Source organism: Symphalangus syndactylus, chromosome 21 (genome assembly GCF_028878055.3).
Source record: "Symphalangus syndactylus isolate Jambi chromosome 21, NHGRI_mSymSyn1-v2.1_pri, whole genome shotgun sequence".
Classification (NCBI taxonomy): Eukaryota; Metazoa; Chordata; class Mammalia; order Primates; family Hylobatidae; genus Symphalangus; species Symphalangus syndactylus.
The window spans coordinates 75,354,084-75,378,867 of NC_072443.2; the positions used below are offsets into that span (position 1 = coordinate 75,354,084).

The 24,784-nt window shown below is 39.2% G+C and overlaps 1 protein-coding gene across 2 annotated transcripts in view; it reads right to left on the minus strand.

The window, feature by feature from the left end:
- The window catches only part of TAFA1 (TAFA chemokine like family member 1), a 542,330-nt gene that overhangs the window by 125,521 nt on the left and 392,025 nt on the right, over positions 1–24,784 (minus strand). The window contains exon 3 of one of the 2 annotated variants that reach the window (XM_055259744.1): positions 3,425–3,565. In XM_055259744.1, coding sequence (XP_055115719.1) covers positions 3,425–3,565 — 141 coding nt within the window. The remainder of the gene's footprint in view (positions 1–3,424; positions 3,566–24,784) is intronic. The other variant, XM_055259746.2, reaches the window with a different exon arrangement.

A 24,784-nucleotide genomic window follows, 5' to 3' on the forward strand; every position in this document is an offset into this window, starting at 1 on the left:
ACGGCTTCAAGGCTTTCTTTGGCAAAGAACATGAGAAACCATCATGGTTTTGTTTTATAATGCTTATTGGCTTCTAGGGCCAAGAGTTTTTCTTTAAGAGAGAGGGAAATGGCTTTACTTATCTGACTGCCTGCCTTCCCTGCACTAGCGGTGCTCACTGTGTTGACTGTAGTGTAGAGTAAGTAAATAATCTTAGTAAATAATCATAGTGCTAGTTTTTCAACCTCAGCACCATTGACATTTTGAGCTGGAGAATTCTTTGTTGTAGGGATTCGGAGGGGGCAGGGGTTGCCCAGTGCATTGCAGGATGTTCAATAGGATTCACGGCCTCTACCCACTAGGTATCAGTAGCAGCTCCCTTGTTGTGACAAATGTATAGACCCAAATATCTCCAGACGTTACCAAATGATCCCTGGGAGAAATTGCCCCAGTTGAGAACTAGTCTCAGTATATCCCCAAACTTGACTTTTTTACATTCTTTAAAAAACAGTTTGACCTGGCCAGGTGTGGTGGCTCATGCCTGTAATCCTAGCACTTTGGTAGGCCTAGGCAGGAAGGTTGCTTGAGCCCAGGAGTTCGAGACAAGCCTAGGCTACAGAGCACGACCTCATCTCTATGGAAAAAAAAAGAAAAATTAGGTTGAGGGAGAATGGTTGCTTGAGCCTGGGAGTTTGAGGCTGCAGTAAGCTATGATGGTGCCATGACACACCATCTGGGTGAGAGAGCAAGACCCTGTCTCTAAAAAATAAAAATAAAATAGCTTGACCTTCCCAAGGCATATAATTGACAGCTGTATATGCCACATAAGCTTGCTCCTCTGGCTGTGACTAGTTGGGCAAATGTTGACACATTGGCCTAAGCTGGGCCAATCACATCTGTCTTCTCAGATAACGTATTAAGACACAGAAACTGAGTCAAATATATTTGTGCCCTGAAGCAATACAATCATGCTGAGAGAGATTAGAGTCAGTACCACAGAAGTAAAAGCCTTATATCATTCTCTAATTTATGAGAAGGTAAAAATGAAAATCTTGAAGAGAGACAGTCTACACAGGAGAGAATTAGGTAAACAGAGATCAGAGACAGTATGTTCCATGAACAAAGAAAATGAGATGACAGCTGCCTGAAGAATTTACAAATTCCACGAGGTTTGGCTGAATTTCCTATAATTGGTTCACCGAGATTCCTTTATTTTCTTAAAGTACTTCCTCTTTACTTAGCCTACCTTGAGTGTGATTCTCTTTCTAACCACCTACTGACCCACAAGGAAAATAAATACATAACATGAATCGATCTAGAAAGTGTCCTTCCTTATCTATATCTAGAGGAAGAACAATGAACACCAAAGCCAAGGGATTCAGGTTCAATGTCCTGTTATGTGAACTAAGCAATTGACTCATTTCTTTGAGTCCATCTCCTGATTTCTTAAATAAAGGATTTGAAAATCAACTCACATCCAGCTCTAAATTAGGAAACATAAAGATGGGAGGAGAGATTTATAGTCCCTTTGCACCTTGGACTCATTGTTTCACAGCAACACATACAATTGTCTTAAAGATGGTGGTCTAAATTTGGTATTAGAGTCCATCATGCTGGGCTGAAGAGTCATTTGAGCCAGGGCTTATCAACCATGGGATGAATGGAACACTATTCAACCCTTCCAAGCCTTGGTTTCTACATGTTGAAAATGGTAGATAAAAATGTATCTCCTTATGGTAATCAGCTTCCATGGTGCCCCACAATGATCCCTGACTGCTGGTCTTCCAGCCCTTGCAGTCTACCACCACAATGAATAGGGGCTGGTGGGTATAACCTGTAGGATATTGTGGAAATGACAAAGTGTAACTTCTGAGGTGACATATAAAGGCTTCTGTATTGTTTTCTTGGATTACTCACTCTGAGGGAAGCCAGCTACCATGTTTTGAGGACACGAAGCTTTTTTTGAGAGGTTCACAAGGCAAGGAACCAAGACCACCTCTCAACAGCCATGTGAACAAGCCATTTTAAAACCATTCTGCCATATCAGTCAAACCTTCGGATCTTGACTGCAACCACATGAGAACTCTAAGCCAGAACCTCATAAGTTTAATTCGTGACACACAGAAACTGTGACGTAATGTCTTCTGTTTTAAGCTGCTAAGTTTTGGGATTTGTTATATCACAATAGAGAAAAAATATACTGCTTTGTAGAATTGCTTAAAGGATTAAATAAAATAATGCATGAGAAGTGTTTAGCACAGGGTTTGACCCATACTGAGGACTCAGGACAATTCTATTTGTTCATCAGTTTTTCTGGAGCACCCAGAGTGGTACCTGGAATATAGTAAGTGCTCATTAAATACGTGCTGAATGAATGTTAGGTATTGTTATAGTTATTATCATTATCACCATCATCATTCTCTATAGCCTCAGTCCAAAATCATTTCCCAAATGAGCTGCACCTTCATGTTTCTTGACCTGAAAAAAATTCCTTTACCCTAATTTGCTGTAAAAAAATTAAAAATAAAGCTATTTGAAACCCCAGACCCAGAAGTTTTAGTTCATTTTGTGCTGCTATAATGGAATATCTGAGACTGAGTAATTTACAATGAACAGAAATTTATCAGCTCACAGTACTAAAGGCTCGGAAGTACAAGATCAAGGCATCAGGTAAGGGTCTTCTTGCCGCACCATCACATGGTGAAAGGCAGAAAGGCAAGGGTGCAAGAGAAGCATACACTTACCCTTTGATATTAGCATTAATTCCACCCATAAGGGCAGGCTCTCTGATATGATTTGGATTTATGTCCCTTTCCAAATCTCAGGTCAAATTGTAATCCCCAGTGTTGGAACAGGGGCCTGGTGAGAGGTGATTGGCTCATGGAGGCAGACTTCCCCCTTGCTGTTCTTATGACAGTGAGTGAGTTCTCACAAGATCTGGTTGTTTAAAATTGTATAGTACCTCCCCCTTTGCTCTCTTCCTCGTTTCCTGGCCATGTAAGATCTGCTTGCTTCTCCTTCACTTTCTCCCATGATTGAAAGTTTCCTGGGGCCTCCGTAGCCATGCTTCCTGTACAGCCTGTGGAGCCATGAGCCAATTAAGTCTCTTTTCTTTATAAATTACCCAGTCTCAGGTTTTTCCTTATAGCAGTGTGAGAATGGACTAATGTAGTTCTTCACAGCCCAAGTACCTCTCAAAGTTCCCACCTCTCAACGCTGCAATGGCAAGCAAATTTCAACATGGGTTTTTTGGGGAAAAAACGTTCAAATGATAGCACCAGAGAAAAAAGAATTCAAACTCTGCTGAGGCTGGCAATTGTATAACTTTCTAACACTTTGGATGCACCTTGTTCATTATCTGGAACCATATTAGATAAAACAAGAAATTACATTATGTATAGTGAATGCCATGTGAACTTTTCAAGAGGTAAAACCAGGTACCTACCATCGACGCAGGAAGGCCGGTTTCTTGTTGTTCCAGCCACTTTTCCAGGTAGACACGAACACTTTACTGTTTGTGATCGCTCCTCAATGCGATTCTTGTTACAACATCGGTGTGCTGCTATCACTTCACACGTCCCTCCTTCTGGCAAGAGAGAAAGAACAGGGACACTGATTAGAAATAACTCAGTGACTATTCGAGCCTCTGGGAGTACATGTAGAGGGGTTGAGGAAAGTAATTGAAATTATAGAAACAGTTTCCATGAAATATAATTATGAAAGGACTCTCTTCTACTATGTGTAATCACGGAGAGGACAGTGCTGTACTTCCAAAGCAACAAAGAATACCAATGGATAGCCCTCAATATGTGGCAATTCTGGGCAGTGGGTATTGAGAGGCAGTAAAGCAATGAATGCCTGGAACTAACACACCCAATAAAGATGCTGCCTGATTTAAATGCATATTTTGGGAGCCATCTTTTGTGTTATCATCACATTTAAGATTCTCTGAGCTCTATTGACAACAAGTGACACTCCAGTGATACAGAAGCTACAGTGCCAGAAAAACTGCCCAGAAATCAGCTCTTCCTTCCACTGCCTGCCTACTCTCAAGGGGGCTAAATAGAAAATCTACTGGGGAGATATTTCCCAAAGCTAGACTTCATTTGCAAATGAAGGAAAGAATTCCTAGAGAAAATCGGTAGGTGCTTTAAACAATGTCTCAAATTGCAGGCCTGGTCATATAGCTTGACCTAATTGTAACAGCTCATCCACACATTCATCAGAATTTATTGGCAAACTAATGTATGTCACTCTCCACTAGGTTCTTAGCAGGTGAACTGCCAGCTCTGCGTAAAGGCTGGGAAGCATCCAAGTGGGTCTTTCGCCAGAAATCAGCGAAATCAGCTAAGTCAGATCTCTAGGGACGCATAAAAGATACACCAAGTGACCAGAAACCAGGAATCAACTTTCTCAACATCAAGTATGGAATTCAGAATAGACCCAGACCATTTAGGATTCTTGGCATTAGGACGCAGTTGGCAAATATTCACCAAGCATTTGTTAAGTAACCTCTACATACAAATTACCATGTGATAAACTGTATGGATGAGAATACATCCCCTGTACATACAGGATACATATGGACACTTAGAAAACATTGTAAAAAAGAAAAGGAGGGAGAAAGGAAGGAGAGAAGACTTAAGACACAGCTTCATCCTTTCATCCTGTCCTCTGAGAACTGTGTAATGCAGAGATCCTCAGTGCAGTTGTGGCGGGGTGTGATGTTGCTCCCTCCCCCATAATAATAGCTGCTGGCCAGTTTGGAGATATTTCTAATTGTCATCATTGGTTGGAGCACACAGCTACTTGCATCTTTCAGGTAGGAAGCAGGGCTGTGTTAAACATCCCACAATGCCCAGGATGGCCTCCCATAGAAAGAATGATCTGGCTCAAAAGATCGATATTGTGAAGGTGTTGAGAAACTCAGGCCTAACATGAAAGAAACATAAGAGTCTCTGATTTTGAGTAGACTAATTATGTTTCTCTCCATGGGAGGGAAGAGTTAAGGCTTTCACATCAGCCTCTTTTAGTTTGAATCTCAGCTCTGTCACTTACTGAATGCCTTAGTTTCCTCATCTGTAAAATGGGAATAATAGTAACATCTGTATCCCAGGGTTGTGTGAGTATAAACAGAGAGAACACACGTAAAGGGGTTAGCGCTGAGCCTGACATATAGTGAAGAGTCTGTATATGCTTCCCATAATAAGAATACCAGAGTGACTGGATATTATTTATATCTTTGTAGGTGCAAACAAAGGTATAAATTTGTATCTTTGGTTCCAACAAAGATATAAATAACATATTTTCTGTCTTAGAGGGATTGAAAATACGGTTTCTCCTGGAATACTCACTCCTACCTCCCATCCCTCCAACCTCCTCACTCCAACACAAATGATTTTGCCAGTTAACTCTCCTTAGAGCTCAACTCCAAGGTCAGTTCCTTAGAGAATGTTCCTCACTTCCACCATTGTTCATTCTATTAGCACCCTACACATTTCCTGTGTTTAGTTGTTCATGTCTGTGCCCCAACCAAACTGTAAGCTTGACTGGGGTCAATGTTGTTGCTTGTTTCCTCACAGAAATGAATGGGAATTTTTGGAACAAAGGACCGGTGTGGTACAGGTATTTCTCTAGGGCAACCACCTTGGTAAGCTACACGCAGGAGTTGGAGAAGTACAAGGTAGCAAAGGAGAAGAAATAAATGGCTCGTGCAAAACACTAAGTAGAAGAAAGAAGGCTGCAACTTGCTCATGGAAGAGTGCCTTACTATCTCCACATGCACAACACTGGGATTCAAGTCAATGGAATAGGGCTAATCATATATTACACTGTTTAACTCAGACACCTGCAATCATGTCACTTTAGCTTATAATTGTCAGCTACAAATACCCTCGGTCAAGGCAGTAATAGCTAGTTCGACACTTCACGAAAATGCCACTAATTTTAAAGTCACCCCTTGGCTCTAATACGAGAGTGGAGCAATATTTATGATTGAAAATGGCACAAGGCACATGAAAGCTCTCAGGATGTATTTTGAATCTCATTTGATTTACAGTCAACAGACACAATGACAGACATGCCAGATCGCCTGAGTTACTGCACTGAGTTTAATAATACTGACAAGGTGGGCACTGAAGGTCCAAAGCCTGTCCCTCTTGGCACTGTTGTCAAAGAGCCAAAGGAATGGTTCTCTGCTACTCTTGAAGCTTACTGCCATTTCTGCAGCTCTGATTTGCGTGCTGGATGCTGTATTAATTATACACATTCCAGCAACTTTACAAGGTATTATCCCCACTTTACACATGAGAAGCTGAGGCTCAGTGGGGTGGAATAACTTGCCCAGAATCACATAAGTGTGACCCCAGTCTACCAGATCCCAAAACTCATGCTTTTTGCATCTTTTCACAAGTTGTTGTTCCTTGTGGTTGAAAAACTTCCAAGAAAATGTTTGACACTTGGCTTAGAAAGGTTATCAAGGTTAAATATCCAAGCCACCCCTCCTCCCCTAGTTGTGACTCTGACCTTATTTGTTTTGCTTGTTTGTTTGTTTTGAGACGGCGTTTCGCTCCTGTTGCCCAGGCAGGAGAGCAATGGCGTGATCTCGGCTCACTGCAACCTCTGCCTCCCAGGTTCAAGTGATTCTCTTGCCTCAAGGCTCCCAAGCAGCTGGGATTGCAGGCATGCACCACTATGCCCAACTAATTCTTTTGTATTTTTAGTAGAGACAGGGTTTCTCCATGTTGGTCAGGATGGTCTTGAACTCCTGACCTGAGGTGATCCACCCATCTCGGCCTCCCAGCGTGCTGGGATCACCGGTGTCAGCCACCGCGCCCCGCTGATTTGTTATGACTCTCTCTCTCCTTGCCTTTCCTCCATGGACACTGGTCACTTTCACAGTTACTGCATGAGCACCCCAGGCATGTACCCCATGAGGGTCACTGTATCACCTGAGACACACTCCCAACAGATCTCTGGCTCACCCACTCCCAACTCCATCATTGCTCAAATGTCACTTAATCAGAGGCACACTTGATTTGTCTGCTTAAAATAAATCATACTCTTCTTAGCAAGCACTCATGAGCTCCCTTGCTTTATGTCCCCTCACCCTCTGCCCCCAACACCTGTAATTTTCAAACACAATATACAATTTTCTCATGACATTATTGTCCGTGTGTCCCATTGGAAATCAAACTCCTCCAGAACATGGATTATTATTGTTTTGTGTATTCAACAATGTCTCACATATTATTATCAAGGTTTAAAATGTGCTTTTAATACATATTTCATTTAATTTTCAAAGTAGTTGAAAGATGGAGATAGAACTATTGTTATTTCCATTTTCTAGACATGATGCAGACTTAGAGCAAGCAATATAGCCATGCAACCAATGGTAATAATAATAATATTAAAGAAATTAATCATTTATTGAGTTTTTCCTATGTGCCCAATACCATAATAAACACATCACAAATCTTTATTTTACAGGAGAAGCAAATGAGACCAAGAGTGACTTAGAAACTTGCCCATGTTTCAACCTACAGCATGGGAGAAAAAATTTACAATCTACCCATCTGACAAAGGGCTAATATCCAGAATCTACAAAGAACTTAAACAAATTTACAAGAAAAAAATCAAACAACCCCATCAAAAAGTGGGTGAAGGATATGAACAGACACTTCTCAAAGAAGACATTTATGTAGCCAACAGATGCATTAAAAAAATGATGCTCATCATCACTGGCCGTCAGAGAAATGCAAATCAAAACCACAATGAGATGCCATCTCACACCAGTTAGAATGGCGATCATTAAAAAGTCAGGAAACAACAGGTGCTGGAGAGGATGAGGAGAAATAGGAACACTTTTACACTGTTGGTGGGACTGTAAACTAGTTCAACCACTGTAGAAGTCAGTGTGGCAATTCCTCAAGGATCTAGAACTAGAAATACCATTTGACCCAGCCATCCCATTACTGGGCATATAACCAAAGGATTATAAATCATGCTGCTATAAAGACATATGCACACGTTTACTGTGACACTATTCACAATAGCAAAGACTTGGAACCAACCCAAATGTCCATCAATGATAGACTGGATTAAGAAAATGTGGCACATATACACCATGGAATACTATGCAGCCATAAAAAATGATGAGTTCATGTCCTTTGTAGGGACATGGTTGAAGGTGGAAACCATCATTCTGAGGAAACTATCACAAGGATAGAAAACCAAACACAGCATGTTCTCACTCATAGGTGAGAATTGAACACTGAGAACACTTGGACATGGGTGGGGGGGAACATCACACACTGGGGCCTGTTGTGGGGTGGGGGGAGGGGGGAGGGATAGCATTAGGAGATATACCTAATGTAAATGACGAGTTAATGGATGCAGCACACCAACATGGCACATGTATACATATGTAATAAACCTGCACGTTGTGCACATGTACCCTAGAACTTAAAGTATAATAATAATAATAAAATATATATCCAAATTTAAAATGCAAAAGAAAAAAAAGAAAAGAAACTTGCCCATGTTTTACCTAGCAAGGAGCCAACAGCATTGACACCAGAACCCAGACCCTCACCCCATATACAGTACTCTTTCCCCTGTCCCACCCTGACATACATGCTGTCATTTCTTTGAAAAAGGAAGAAGAGCTTGGTAACTGGGAGATGACGAATGCTCCATTTTCATTAAAGACTTGTATATAAAGTCAGTGACCCCAGGTCATATCTTCCTTAGGCTCACAGATGGTGGATTTGCACACAAGAGGCCAGGAAGGTGTTGCTCTAAATAACAGGCTCATCAGTTTTGACAAGTTTGAACTGTGGCCTCAATAACACATATTGCTCAGGTACACTGGTGCAGAGCCCAGAACTAGGTCTTGGTGGACACAGTGGAACCCCACAGGACCCCAAAAGTTGGAAGATCTGATTGGCCCATCATACTCAAATCTCCTTCCCAAAGTTTACATTGTAACAGACCTAGCCATAGTCAAATGGAGCAATTTAATCTTTCAATCTATCCTGCTCACGGAAGCCTGGGTTTGTATTAAAAAAGTAAAAATATTAGATCTTTGGCAGGAAAAGTCACACTTACATAACTTTGCTCTGAAGATACGTTTTGTGGGGCTTTATGGATTATCCAAGGGGGCTCAGTTACCTCCACTCTAAGAAAGGAGATATTCTATTTTTAAAATTCAGTATAATAATCTATTCTTTACAGAGATTCTTCTGCTAAGGAAAAAGTGAAATCAATCATAATTAGGTGATTATCAGCTATCTAAAGGTAGTATTAAATGACAAATATTTGATTGATACATTATTAACTAAAGGCTAGGCTTTATTCAGATTCTTTTAGCTTTTACATAATATACTTTCCTGTTTCAGGGTCCCATCAAAGATATCACATTACATTTAGATGGGTAGATGATTTAAAAAAATGAAAAATGAATAACAAATCTGCCATGGATTTTTGCATGATCAAATAATATGGAACCTAACCGAGAAGGGTGTATGCCTTTGGTATAGCAGAGTATATATACAGAGTATAGTAAGCTTGGAAAATACACACCTTCCCCAATTCCTAAGTGTTTTTTACTTCTTGGCTATGTCAAGAGACCACCTATACTTGGGCCCACCCATGATACAGTGAGAAGGTGATCAAATTCTATAAGGACATAAAAGGACATAAAATTCCTATTATAACCCAGAGATAAAATTTTTCAAGACTCCCTCAGACAAAAAGCTTCTACTTATCTATTGTCCCAATCAGCTGGCTTCTTGGAAAAGGAGAGAGGAAAACAAAATGTCTCCCAGAGTTGCTCCCAATGAAAGGGAAGAGTTAAGTTTGTCATACCCTTTCTGGAAATTAGAAAATGTCCATTTTAATCCAGTGTATTTGCATTTTAAGGTTTACCTTGTGAACTATCCTTTCAAACTTAACTGCCAGGGTCATTTCAAAATGATAATATTTGTCATGGAAATATCTTTCAGATTTTCCTTGGTGTCAGTGCCTATCCATTTCTAAATTTCATCTCAATCCAAGTCAAAATGATTTCAAGATGGTCTATGGTTTCTCAAAGCTAAGTCATCTAAATGCTTCCTTAGAAAATGCAGCTTTTTTTTTTTTTTTTTTTTTTTTTTTGCTTATGGAAAATGGTCTCTTTTTTGGATTTCACCCAGGATCTGTAGATCTAAAAAACAAGACAGATGAAGTAAACTATTATCTAATGGCAGAGGATATAGAATAAAGAACAGGCTAGTATGGAGGTTATTTGTACTATTCAGATTTTCCAGATTATTGTTTCTGTTATCAGTTAATCTGCAGAAAACATATAACTAAAATATCTATAAAATTAGCCCAAAACCCTACATCTAGCATTATAAGGGATCCCATTGTTCTTTCCAACTAGGAGGTAAATGCCGTAATTATCTGGCTAATGCACACCGATCTGGAAAAGTTAGATGTGTTAAATGTACTCTGCTTCCCAGTTCTCTTTCTGCCACAGATCTTCAAAACAGTGGCCTTTCTTCTCATTCCTTTTGCCCATGTTGGCCTTGGTGTTAAGGGGAAGGGCCCCTGAAAAAAAAAAAAAGCTCCATGGGGCATCTCTCTAGTTTCCCATCTGCTCTTTTCTCTTGGGTTTGTCAGAGCCCTGAATACATTATCAAACCTATTTTTAACAGGAAAAGAAAGTTTCTAATATCCAAAAAAGAGAAAAAGATAGCATTTCAAGATTATTTCCGGCAGCAGCAACTCTGAGCTGGAGAAGTTAAAAAAATGCCAAGTCCAATATGCTCCTAGCAATGATCCCTCCTTCCCAGCTCAATGCATCACTGTCTTGACCTGTACAAGTGAGGAAACAAGGAAGATAAATTGCTAAGGATAATGTTTCTTTTAAAAGGTTCCCCACCGGTGACAATTATGTGTCATGATGGAAAGGGAAGAAGAGGTTAGGAATGACTGGCAGGCAGATGACTAAAAGCTTGACAACTGGCATTGTAAGTCAGGGTTTGCCCCCAGATCTGATATTTAATAGAAATAGCTCATACCAACCAACTGGATCACTCTGGGCTACAAACTGGGTCAATTTTCTAGAATGGACACCTATGGGAACTTGCAAATGTCCAGTCCTTTTCATCTGCCAGGGAATTGGACATTCAGTAGTATCTTCTGCTGTTGGTGATTGTATTAGTCTGTTTTCACACTGCTATAAAGATACTACCTGAGACTGGGTAATTTATAAATAAAAGAGGTTTAACTGGATCACAGTTCCGCATGACTTGGGAGGCCTCAGGAAACTTACAATCAGGGTAGAGTGTGAAGGGAAAGCAAGTACCTTCTTAAAAACGTGGCAGGAGAGAGAGTGCAGGGGAAACGGCCACTTTTAAAATCATCAGATTTTATGAGAACTCCCCCACCATCATGAGAACAGCATGGGGGAAACCACCCTCATGATCAAATCACCTCCAACCAGGCCCCTCTCTTGACATGTGGGGATTACAATTCGAGATGTGATTTGTGTGGGGACATAGTGCCAAACCATATCTATCAGTGGTTTCATGTCCAAGACCAAGCACAGCCAAACAATTCAAAATTATCACAACAGCAGGTTTTCTGGGAAAGAAGAAAAGATGCTAAGGGGGGAGTGTAAATTGGAATAGAGAGAATTGCTTTAAAAATAAAAAGAGATGGAATGTAAGCCTAAGCCCTGTACATGTACGTGTGTGTGGGTATTGCTGTAGTGGCCTTCCTGAACCATACTGTGAGTTATATTCTCCTGTATATGAGCCGACATCTCCTACATAATTCTTGTACAATAATATTTATAGTGGGCATGATTTTGATTTTTTTAAAATAATGTCTTGCTTTTCCTATAAGGAAGAATGACAACAATTTTTTTCTCTTTTACCACTATTCCAGTACTAAGCTTGAAATGTGGCACTTGTTTGGTCTGTAAATAGTTGTTGAATGAACCTTTTCCTCAAAGACTTACTTTTTACCCCCATTATATGTTCTCTTAGCAAGCTGAACTTTTCTTTTTCAGCATAACTCCTAACTGGAATTATGGGCTTGTTGTCTAGCCTGTTTGGCTGGGCACTCCACCCTGGCAGGGGAACCACATCTTGTTTAATTCTTTACCTCTTATGCCTGGAATAAGAGCGGGCAGTCATTTACTAAATGATTAAATGACTGAATGATGAAAGGAAGGAAGGAAGGAAGGAAGGAAGGAAGGAAAGAAAGAGAGGGAGGGAAGAATAGATGGAATGTAAAGGGAAAGAAAAGGAAAATAGAAAGGAACAGTAGAAGAAGAAAGACAGAATATATAAATTAATCCTTTTTTGGGAACTTTTTCTGAATATCCATTATGTGGATATTTTCACAAAGATGAATTTGAATGACAAGTGTGTGCTTTTGCAAAGATGAGAACTTCCAATATAGCTTCTAGAGAAATCAACTTGGGATTTTGGTTTGGGATAGAGTCAAAACATACAAAGGTAAAGCTTTTTACTGTAAGTGAAATAGCTTTAAAAAGAAATAGCAATTAAAAGTAACTATGAGGAAACTTCAGTTCTCATTAATAGGCCAGGATACATGCTTATAGCAAAAGGCAACTTTTGGAGAAAATGAATAAACCGTATTTAAGGAAAGTTAAGACGGACGTGATTATTAGAATCCTTGCATTTCCACTTTATTACAAACGGTTCCTTTCTTTAAAAGCTGTAACATGTAAGAAAAATCACAAATGTTTTTCAGAGTCACTTTTACAGGACGTTTTGATCAAGGTTTTAGAAATAGCTTTTTTGGAATTCATCGCAGCCGATGTCAGAAATGCATATTTAAGACTGTGTTAAAAATGCTTTATTGACCCAATGGACTGGAAAGAAGCTCTGAGTGTCTTTGTCTGTAAATCATTGACAAGAGAGACACTAATGGATCTTTAAGCATGTTTTGGTTGAGGAGGGCAAAATAGCTGCTTGATTTGTTTATGCTTGAGATTAAAAAATTCCCATCCTTTCTCTCCCAGGGTCCTCAGGTATGCAGAGGAAAAAAGTACGAAAAAGGAAGAAATTCTGGGCAGGACAACCATGTTTGAGGGAGGGTAGCATAAGGGATAGGATCACAGATTCCAGAGCCAGGCTGCTGAGACTCAAGTCCTGGGTCTGCCGCTTCCTATTATTTTCCATTCTATATTTCAAGGTTCTCACCTGTAGAATGTGGATGACAGCATCAACTTCACAGGGTTGTTTTAAGAACTACACTATTGCCTAGCTGGGTCAATGGTCTTGGCTTAAGAATAGGGTTGAGGGAGATCCAAAGGGGATTTAGGTCAAGAATATTGCATCCTATAGTGAACAGTAGACATATTATAGCTATTTTTCTAAGCCTTATTTCATTTCAATTCTTATCCTAATCACAGTAGAATACAACTTATTTATTTTAGATGTTAGCTCAGGGAAGCTGAAGGGCATTGATATTGTGATTCAGTTTCCAGAGACTAACATTGACATCCAGGGTGAATGCCCTGGATTGCAATAATTGCAATAATTCTTATACTTAACAGGTATAAGAATTAAATAAATACAGGCAAAGTGATTATAATAATACCGGGTTCAGAGTAGGCATGAAAATTTACTCTGATATCACTAATATTATTGAAATTATAATCTTTGACCAGGTCAGAATTGTTGTTGAGAAAAATATAACTCTTATTTTTTCCCTTTTTTCACCAATATGGACTACTACTCACTCTTATCTTTCTACGCTCATTCCAGGCTAATCACGGAGAAACTACATTTAGGCATCATTATCTCCCTGAAATAAAATTGCTAAAAGTAAAGCAATACCACAATCAACTCAAAACCCACACACTAGATTTCTTCATTTTTTAAAAGAAGAAAATGGCTTATACATTGGATATGTTGAAACTCTACTGCAGAAAAAATTGTTAGTAACTGGTCTACCCCCATGAAAATACATTTTACTCAAAGATGCACCAATGAGGTTACAAGAACACACTTGATTCCTTACTGCTCTTTATATATTGTGGAACTTTTACTCTTTCCCAACAAGGATGCATCAGAGAGCATGAGGAAAAGGAACTCATGTAATGGATTGGACATCAGACTGCCTTTGGGCTACTCTCAGATCTGCCTTTAAATTTTTGTTAAAATAAGGCTGAGGATATATCTCCACTTTTCTGTTCTCTGTCCTCAAATTTGCTTGCTTGATGTAGACTTTCCTTCAATACATTCCAAATAAATGCAATCTCAGAAATGAAACAACTGAAGGGGAAATTTCTTCCTCAAGGTGGGGCATTCACCCTGGATGTCAACGTAAGTCTCTGGAAACTGAATCACAGCTTCCCTGAGCCAACATCTAAAATGAATAAGTTGTATTCTACCATGGTTAGGACAATAATGGAAATGAAATAAGGCTTAGAAAAATAGGTCTGTCTACGTTCATTCTAGGGTGCAATATTCTTGACTTAAATCCCCTTTGGATCTCCCTCGACCGTATTCTTAACCCAAGACCATTGACCCAGCTAGGCAATAGTTGATCAGGCATTCCTTCACCAGTGCTATCCTTTAGGGCTGAGAATGACATGGAAACAATTTCTAGAACAGACATAGGCCATGCTATTTTATATGAATAACTCCTCTGGCTATAATAATTTTTCTAAAATTATATAAAACACTGACATAAAAGATTGAATATACTAATATCTAGTATAATTTTGAATAATTAACATCACTTTGGTTACTAGCTGGATGATTTGGAGCAAGGAGTAACCTCTAAACCCTCGTCCCTCTAAGCAAAATGCCTAAATTTAATGGATACTGTGAGCATTGGAAATTGTATATGAAAATTAATAAATCAAGCAGCACATAGTAGGTATACTATAAATAAGGGCTGCCATTCTCCTTGTTATTAATATAAAAAGTGAAACCCAATTTCAAAGACAACACTGGAGGAGGATGAAAGGGCAGAATTCTGAAAGGCTGGAAAATGGAGTCATTTGCCTTTTAGGTTCCGGGTTCCAAAGACCCCAAATTTCTGAGCCCTTCCTGCAATGGTGGATGGCCTAATGTGCTCTTTCCATTGCATACTCACTTTGTCTAGTCTTTTTTTTTGGTTGTTTTTGAGATAGGGTCTCACTCCATTGCCTAGGTTGGAGTGCAGTGGCATGATCACAGCTCACTACAGCCTGGACCTCTAGGCTCAACTAATCCTCCCACCTCAGCCTCCCAAGTAGCTGGAACTGCAAGCACATGTCACTATGCTTGGCTAATGTTTTGATTTGTATTTTTGTAGAGATGGGTGTCTCCCTTTGTACTCCTTTTGTATTACTCCTAGGTTACAAACCACGCTGGTCTCGACCTCCTAGGTTCAAGCAATCCTCCCGTTCTCAACTGATCCTCCCACCTCAGCCTCCCAAAGTGCTGGAATTACAGGTTTGAGCCACCGTGCCTGGCCTCACTTTGTCTACTCCTACCTCTTTATTCATTTTTGTTCTCTGTTTCTTTATAACATTTATTTAATGATGTACAAGCAGGAATACATGCTGAGAAAGAAGCCCAAAAATAATCATTAACTTCTTTTTATTCTCTTAAAATGAGATTCTTCCATTATTGTTCATAGATAAGTGTAATGGATGTTAAAACGGACATGGGTTGTGATTACACACAAACTCCTTTATGAAGATATAAAGGTACAGTCAACAAAATAAAGCAGACACTGCAATATGATGACTCCAAATCCATCACTTCTAAACCATAACTATTTTATGATATTTCTTTTCTCCAGCTAAATGAAAAAAATGCCATTGGAATTTTTTTCCAATGGAAAAAATGGAACAACATTTTTGAGTTGGCTTAGAAGTGAAGATGAAAAGATCAAGACAAAATTTGAGATACTCAAGGAAGAAGTGGCTGGAAAATACTGTCCATTTTAGGGCCAGATGCCCGTCAGCGGGTCCTCTTGCTGAGCCATAAACTGATCTCAAACTGCAAACCCACCCATCCTTTTTTTTTTCTTTTAGAAACAGAGTCTCACACTGTCACCTGGGCTGGAGTGCAGTGGCATAATCTCAGCTCACTGCAACCTCTGCCTTCTGGGTTCAAGCGACCCTCCTTCCTCAGCCTCCCAAGTAGCTGGGATTACAGGCACCTGCCAACACGCCTGGCTAATTTTTCTGTTTTTAGTAGAGACTGGATTTCACTATGTTGGCCAGGCTGTCTCGAACTCCTGACCTCATGATCTGCCCACTTCGGCCTCCCAAAGTGCTGGTATTATAGGCATGAGCCACCACACCCAGCCCGTTCTCTTTTTTGGTCCTATAGGAGAACTGCCCATAAATCCATAGATGTTAGATTTTGCTTTCATCTATGGGCCACTTACTAACCACCTCCTAAATAAACTGTTAAATATTTTGGAAATCTGTTATACAGACACTAAAATTAGTGTTTTGCTTATGTCTAGCATATTCCATAATTGAGGATTTTCTGAAGAAATTGTCTCTACAGCATCAATGAATGGCATTCTTTTAAATCTCAGCAGGTCTGTGAGTGGTAGGATGGTTGAGAGCATAGTGTTTGAGATTGAATTTTGGGGTCATTGACTGGGTTTCAACTGCTTCCACCCTTTATTAGCTGGATTTACCTCAGGAAAATCATACAAACTTTCTATTCTTAGTCTCTTCATCTGTAAAATGGGGAAAATAGTACTATAATGCTTTCATCATGAGGTTGTTGAGAGGATGAATGAGTAAACACAGGGAAAGCACTTGGAAGAGTGCGGGAGTACAGGAGCAATGTGTTTGCTCTGATGCTGTTGCTATTATTAGTATTAGCTGGAGCAGCCATTAGGGATGCCAATGACTGTCTCCTCCTCCTGGGCTTATGGTAGTTACTGACCTCCTTGTGGGAAGAGGAGGCATTGACTGTTTTTAGTCAACTGGGTATTAACAGACTTGACATATCACTACCAAGCCGAGCTTTTAATTGCCTGTGCAAGAACTTCCGGGGCTCTCTTCCTGCTGGTGTGGCAGCCAGTGGTATTTCAGATCAAGGATCAACAAACTTTTTCCATCAACATCCAGATTACAAACATTTTCAGCTTTGTGGGCCATGTGGTCTCTGGAGCAACTACCAAACTTTGCTGTTATATCACAAATGCAGCCTCAAATGATACATAAACAAATTAGCGTACCTGTATGTCAATAATATTTATGGAAACTGAAACTTGAATTTGTGTGATTTTTATGTGTCACAATTTCCAGCCATTTAAAAGGTAAAGATCATTTTTAGCTTGTGGATCATAAAAATCAGACAGTGCACCAGATTTGGCCTACAGGCCAGTTTGCCAACCCCTATTTTAGACAGTGCCTGCTCCAGAAGTTTTAGTCCCTGAGTAACTCCTGCAAACACAGCCACACTGATGAATCACAAGGAGCTTGTTGTACGATCAAGCAATAAACTTTTGCTGTTTGAAGCCCATGAGATTTGGAGGTTATTGCTGAAGCTGAACAAAGCCCACTATACAGTCTACTACACAGTCATGCCTCACTTAATGACAAGGGTAAGTTCTAATAAATATGTCATTAAGTGATTTCATCATTGTGCTAATTCATAGAGGGCACTTAAACAAACCTAGATGGTATAGCCTACTACACACCTAGGCTAGATAGTATAGCCTATTACTTCCAGGCTACAAACCAGTACAGCATGCTATTGTATTGCATACTGCAGGCAGCTATAACATAATAAGTACTTGTGTATCTAAATCTATCTAGACATAGAAAAGGTACAGTAAAAATACGGTATTATACTGTGTTATCTTATAGGTAGGTCATTAACTGAAACATTGTTATGGGACGGATGACTGTATTATTCTTTAAGATGATGACAGCAAAAGAGATGCCTTCCACCCTTAACAGTATTTAAGTAGCTTCTGCAAATATGTTTACTAATAACTATTGGGTGGAGCCATTTCCAAGGCTTTCACTCAGTGAAATATAGTCTTTCAAATCAATGTCTTCCACGCAGAACTAGAGTGAGGTACTTCTGCTTAGCTTTTGCCTGTGCATATATACCTCATCCAAGCCAAGAGTCTGGCCCTTGTCATCTGGATATTTTATTGGTTTATCTCAGAGGTAATAACAAAAGTATATATTTATTAATATTTTGAGGGCTGTGCCCCACATCTATAGCCAGAGAGATCAGAAAACACACATTTAGGAGAAAACAAGGCAAACAGAAATTCTGATTTGTGTTACACATTGTAGATGTCATTAACTATGACTCAGGTAGAAAAATTTATTACTCCTCTTTTTGACAGTGATGACAATTTAATAGTATTTGACTCTACCGAGTTACATACAACATCCGCAGACATTGAAAGAGACTGTTTATCAAGATGATAAATAAGTTTTTCTTTTTCTCTCTGGCTGCATGGATGTGATCAAAAGTCTAAGACCATCTGAATTCACTTAGTCTGGCCACCAGGCAGAGGCTAAGCTACCTGGGACCATCTGTGCTTGAAATGAGCTTCCCTTAATAGACCCTCTCCAGGCATGTCAGCACTAACAGAGACAAGTTTGCATCAATGAATGAGCACCGGTGCATTCAGGGTGAGCTTCGGGGTGGAGGGAAGGGAGTTAGTTATACTGGAAATCCTGCTCTCTGGAAACCTCATGCTCACTAATTTCAAACTGCAGAGCTAGTTTTGTCTTCTGGGTTATGTAGCTATTGCAAAGCAGGCTGGCTAAATTCTTGACATGCCAAGAATGTAGAATGAGTTTTTATGGGGAAATTATAATAAGAAACACTTTTAAAATAAGTGTTTGATCTTAGTATTATTGCTATTGCTAGCTGTAGCAGTTATTAATGTTATTAGTTATTTCTACTCTGTAGCAGACACCTGTTCTTTCTGCCTGCCCAGCAAACAGTACTACTTTTACTGATGATTGCTTTTTCTTTCTTCTGGGGAAGCCAGTGGCCTCTCTTCCCCATTTTCAGTACGTGGAGTTTGGAAGGTGCTGATTTCACCCCCTGCTCCAAGAGACGGCACAAGACTGAAGACTGGTAATGAAGATAATGACATCTCCAGTGACCAAGTGGTTGTTAACAAGGGCTGGTACCTGGTCCAAGCTATATACAAAGAGATCCAAATGCAGAACATTTATTCTTGGGGAAGTATTACAGTGTTTTCCTGTAAGTGTTACTGATGAAAAGACGTAAGTCTGGAGCTTGCCACTATCTAAGCACCATGATGGAAAAGGCTGCAGGAGAATGGAGTCAACCCAGAGGGAAATTGAGTAGAGAGGTGGAGCGCCTCCTGACACTATGTTAGTATTATTTGATGCCACTGTGCCTGAAGCGGGGTGCTGAACTTTAGCCAGTCAATGCCTTTTTCTCTTGATTGAGTTTGAACGAGATTTTCTGCGATTCACAATACAAAGAGCCATGAGGTATAGGTGTATTCAAAGTATCAGGAAAATTCTCTTTAGTTATCTCTTTACTTGTGGATTTGTTACATGTAGAACTCTGTAAATGCTAAAGTTGACTGAGACACCACTCTAGCTCCAGTGTCACCTCCTCAAGGAAGCCCTCCTTAACCTCCTGATTGGGTCTGTGACACTTCCGCCTTTATCATCCTGGACTCATGACTTCCTCCACTTCAGCATATTCACAACTGCAATTTTATGTGTTTGTGAAATACATTGTCTGCCTCTACCAAGAAGTGAAAACTCCACGAGTTGGTGGTGGTCATGCCTGCTTTCACTGATCGGCTTATCCTGTGTCCAGCACAATGCCTGGCTGTGGAAATCACTGTTGCCAACACAATATTCATTCTCTCCTTTTTCTGTATGGCTAGAACAGTAATTTGCCCACACATTCAAAGACATTTTTGTCCCATTCACAGCTGTGGATGAACACCTGACACAGTTCTCGTCAATGGTATAAAAATGAAAGTCCGCTGAGGCCATCTAGGAAGACTGCACATTCCCAACACAGTTGCTGCTTCTCTTGTCTGTTGTCTCATTACCACCTGGTGTATTTTCCCCTCAAGTACGTAGTTAGGAATTAATTAGGGAATTTTCATGTATAAATGTCCACTAAGTTTGATAGTTGAGTTGTTACCAATAACATCTTCTATGAATCAACAGTATATATAAGATTTATACAAATATAAAAACAGATTTGTCTCTTAAAGAATCTGATTGTTTAGAGAGGAATAGAATTTGGCAGTTTCTACTTCACTCAGCCTGAATATGACTCTGTTCTCCTTATAGTTGGGAGGATTACTGGGGTTCGAATGCTGATGGTTCCTTAACAGGGCTGCAACAAGCAGCATAAGCAATAAAGCTCTCTTGAGAAGCTTCATTGTATGTATAGACTTAGTTGCTAGGAATGCACTATAGTTTTGTAATTACTCTTGAGTGTCATTGGCTGGAATATTGTCATTGTATTTTATAACTGGTGAATCTCAACAAATGAAACTTCTTGAACCTTAATTTACTTATCTGTAAAATGTGAATAATGATGACTATTACTATATGTAGTTGAAATCCACTGTTCTTGCTTGCCTATGTATCATTCCCTCTTTTGGTAACAGCACACCTGGTTTCCTTTGTAGAGTGACCACCCCTACCCCATTTTCAGTCGATGCAGTGCAAATGAACAAAGGCTGCAGGAGTGGGACTGTGACCTGGCCCAACAGCATAGTCTTTTCCCAGCCACAGTGAGTGGTTTAAGGATGGGCTTGTCATCCAAGTTGGTTAAGTCAGACTAGACCCGGGCTGTGTGGAAACATTGGGTAAAAAGCAGCTTTATTTCTGCTGAACTTGAAAATGTGAGCTCACCTTTGGAGAGACCCTGTGTGAGTGGAGATTGAGCTGACATGGAGACCAGTGCAGAGAGGTGATAGACATGAACCCAGCCCTTGTGACACCTTTGAGCACTAGATCCAAGGCCGCCAGCTCTACCTCTGTAATTTTTGTTTCTGCATGTCAATAGATGGTCCTCCTTTTATTTGCTTCATTTAGAATTAAGTTTTAGTGTTCCAGCTATGCACCTCATTGAGTAGTTATGAGGACTGAATAAGAAAAATGTTCATAAAGCATTTAGCACAGTGCCTAGAATACAGTAACCACTCAAAGTGGGTAGTCGTTTTTGTTACTATTATTAATATATATCCATTATTATGAAATTATTGGAATTTTATTATGCTAACTTGAATTATGGTCCTGCAAGAATTGTTGAATATCTTTAAATTTACTGAGAGCAATTGGGAAAGAGAATCAATTAGATACAGATTTTCTGAGACTTCTACTGAAGGTGAAGTCTAAATAACTCACCATCATTGAGTCCTAGCAATTGATAGTTAAATAGTCAATTGAACTGATTCTTAGTCAACTGGATGGTTGAGCCTCTGTTGTAAAGAAATCCCAAATAACAGAGAAATGAAATAATTGGCAAGATATTAATACTACAGTGAAATCTCCTGGGCTCAGCAATCTCCCAAACAGGGGTTCAAATCCCAACCCTACTTCTTATAAACCATGTAAAATGGATACATTTCTTAAAGTCTTTGAGCTTTGTAAAATGAACGCCTTCTTCATAATTGTGGAAAAGAAATGGAGTAATATGAACTGCTCACTATAGCTGGACTTGGATTTTAAAACTGCAGTTACTATCACTTTTGATGTTTTAATTGTATTGACTGTCATTAATAACCTAGTTCAACTCTAAAGTTATATAAATTAGAACTTAAAATTTTTATGGCCAAAAAATATTGATTAATTGTCATTTGATCAATGTAGAAGCAATGTGTGGAAACAGAGTAATTTGGATGTTAAGTTGGTTAGACTAAATGAGAGAGAAATTTTTCTACTTTATTTAAAAGAATGCAATTTTTAGAATATAAACTTATTCCTTTAGATAAGTTGTAAATAAAGAATGAGTGACTCTGCAGTGAGACGTCTGCAAGAAAATGAACATTCTTCTTGGATTAGATGTCAATTTGCCAGCAGACATTTTATGACTGATAATCTGAAGAGCAGAATATAGTTACTGAAGTTTCGATTCCCTGAAGAAACATTTACGTAAGTTAATGTTCGTAACGAAATAACATCAAGGAACAGCTAGGCAAAAAATACATAAATTTCAACCTAAGGTTAAAGTTCTCTTCTTCACAGTAAACTATATTCAGGTTAATGAGATTGACATGGGATCTGAAGCAATTGGGGAGGCCCAGTTGCTTTATACTCCACTTCTACTACAGTCAATAATGCCAGAAAGACATTTGAAGGGATGCTAGCTCCAAACAGTATTTGTGAAAATGGAAGATCCTTCTAGGGTTTTTATGGTTTTAGGTTTTACATAAAAGTCTTTAATCTATCTTACGTTAATTTTTGTATAAGGTGTAAGGAAGGGGTCCAGTTTCAGTTTTCTGCATATGGCTAGCCAGTTTTCCCAGCACCATTTATTAAATAGGGAATCCTTTCCCCATTGCTTGTTTCTGTCAGGTTTGTGGAAGATCAGCTAGTTGGAGACGTGTGGTGTTATTTCCCCAGTGCTTGTTTTTGTCAGGCTTGTGGAAGATCAGATAGTTGTAGATGTATGGTGTTATTTCTGATGCTTTTGTTCTGTTCCATTGGTCTATATATTTGTTTTGGTACCAGTACCATGCTGTTTTGGTTACTGTAGCCTTGTAGCATTGTTTGAAGTCAGGTAGTGTGATGCCTCCAGCTTTGTTCTTTTTGTTTAGGATTGCCTTGGCTATATGGGCTCTTTTTTTGATTCCATATGAAATTTAAAGTAGCTTTTTCTAGTTCTGTGAAGAAAGACAATGGTAGCTTGATGGGAATAACATTGAATTTGTAAATTACTTTGGAAAGTATGGCCATTTTCATGATATTGATACCATTCAGGACATAGGCATGGGAAAATATTTCATGACTAAAACACCAAAAGCAATTGTAACAAAAGCCAAAATTGACAAATTGATCTAATTAAACTGAAGAGCTTCTGCATAGCGAAATAAATTATCAGGAAACAACAGATGCTGGAGAGGATGTGGAGAAATAGGAACACTTTTACACTGTTGGAGGGAGTGTAAATTAGTTCAACCATTGTGGAAGACAGTGTGGCAATTCCTCAGGGATCTAGAACTAGAAATACCATTTCACCCAGCCATCCCATTACTGGGTATATACTCAAAGGATTATAACTCATTCTATTATAAAGACATATGCACACATATGTTTATTGTGTCACTGTTCACAATAGCAAAGACTTGCAAACAACCCAGATGTCCATCAATGATAGACTGGATAAAGAAAATGTGGCACATATACACCATGGAATACTATTCAGCCATAAAAAAGAGAATGAGTTCATGTCCTTTGCAGGGACATGGATGAAGCTGGAAACCATCATTCTCAGCAAACTAACACAGGAACAGAAAATCAAACACCACATGTTCTCACTCATAAGTGGAAGTTGAACAATGAAGACACATGGACACAGAAAGGGGAACATCACACACCAGGGCCTGTTGGCAGGTAGAGGGCAAGGGGAGGGACAGCATTAGGACAAATACCTAACACATGCGGGACTTAAAACCAAGATGATGGGTTGGTGGGTGCAGCAACCCACCATGGCACATGCATACCTATGTAACAAACCTGCATATTCTGTATATGTACTTGGAACTTATAGGAAAATAATAAATTTAAAAAAAAAGAAAGAAAATGAAAGATCCTCATGAGAACAGTCTTAGAGAAACAGCACGTTTCTCCTTTTTTTCCTCCATAGTTTTGTTTAAGTCTTTCGTGGTTAATACTAAGATTTTTCCTCCAAACAAAACGGCAGACAACTAAGTATGGCTGGATACTGGAGTGCTGCGGTCAAAATGAAGGAAGACGCCACTGGGGATGACAGCAACCAAAAGGGTGAAAGACAATCAGTTGTAAATTCATACTGGACCTTAAAATCCATTTTAAAATCTTCTTATTCTATTCAGAGGACACTGAGTAGCTCTTAAAAGATTTTAACAGGTAAAATAACATGATGAAAGCAGCATTTTCATATAATTGTTTAAACTTTTATGGAAGGTTTGGAAAACTTTATGTATGGATAAATTTTACATTATCCTTCTACTAGGCATATGCCCAAGAATAACAAATACATCCATCGAAGAAGTATGCAGAAATGTCCACAGCAGTTTTGTTGATTATAGTCCCAAATTGGAAGTAACTGTGATGTTTACCAATAGCAAAACTAAATTGTGGTATGTTTCTACAGTAGAGTACTGTACAGCAATGAGAAGGAACAATCTACTGCTACATGCAACACAGTCAATGAAAGCAGCCAGACACCAAAGAGGATATAGTATAGAAGCCCATTTAAATAAAACGTTATTTTTTGTTTTGTTTTTAAAGACAAGGGTAACCTGTAGTGCTAGAAGTTAGCAAGTTAGGACAGTAGCTATCTTGGGAAAGGTAGTAGAGACAGAGAAGGGACACCAGGGATACTTATGGATTGCTAGTAACATTCTAGCTCTTGATGTGAGTTATGGTATCATGGGTGAGTTCAGTTAATGGAAATCCACTGAGCTGTTCACTCATGACTTGTCTGTTTTTCTCAATACATATTACATTTCAATTTTTAAAATTTGTCTTAAAATGAGGCAAACACTAGAATTCTGATTTATAAAATCCTCATATCAACACTGTTTTTACTCTAAAATAAACAAAAACTGAATGACCAAAATCAAAAGTCCTCAC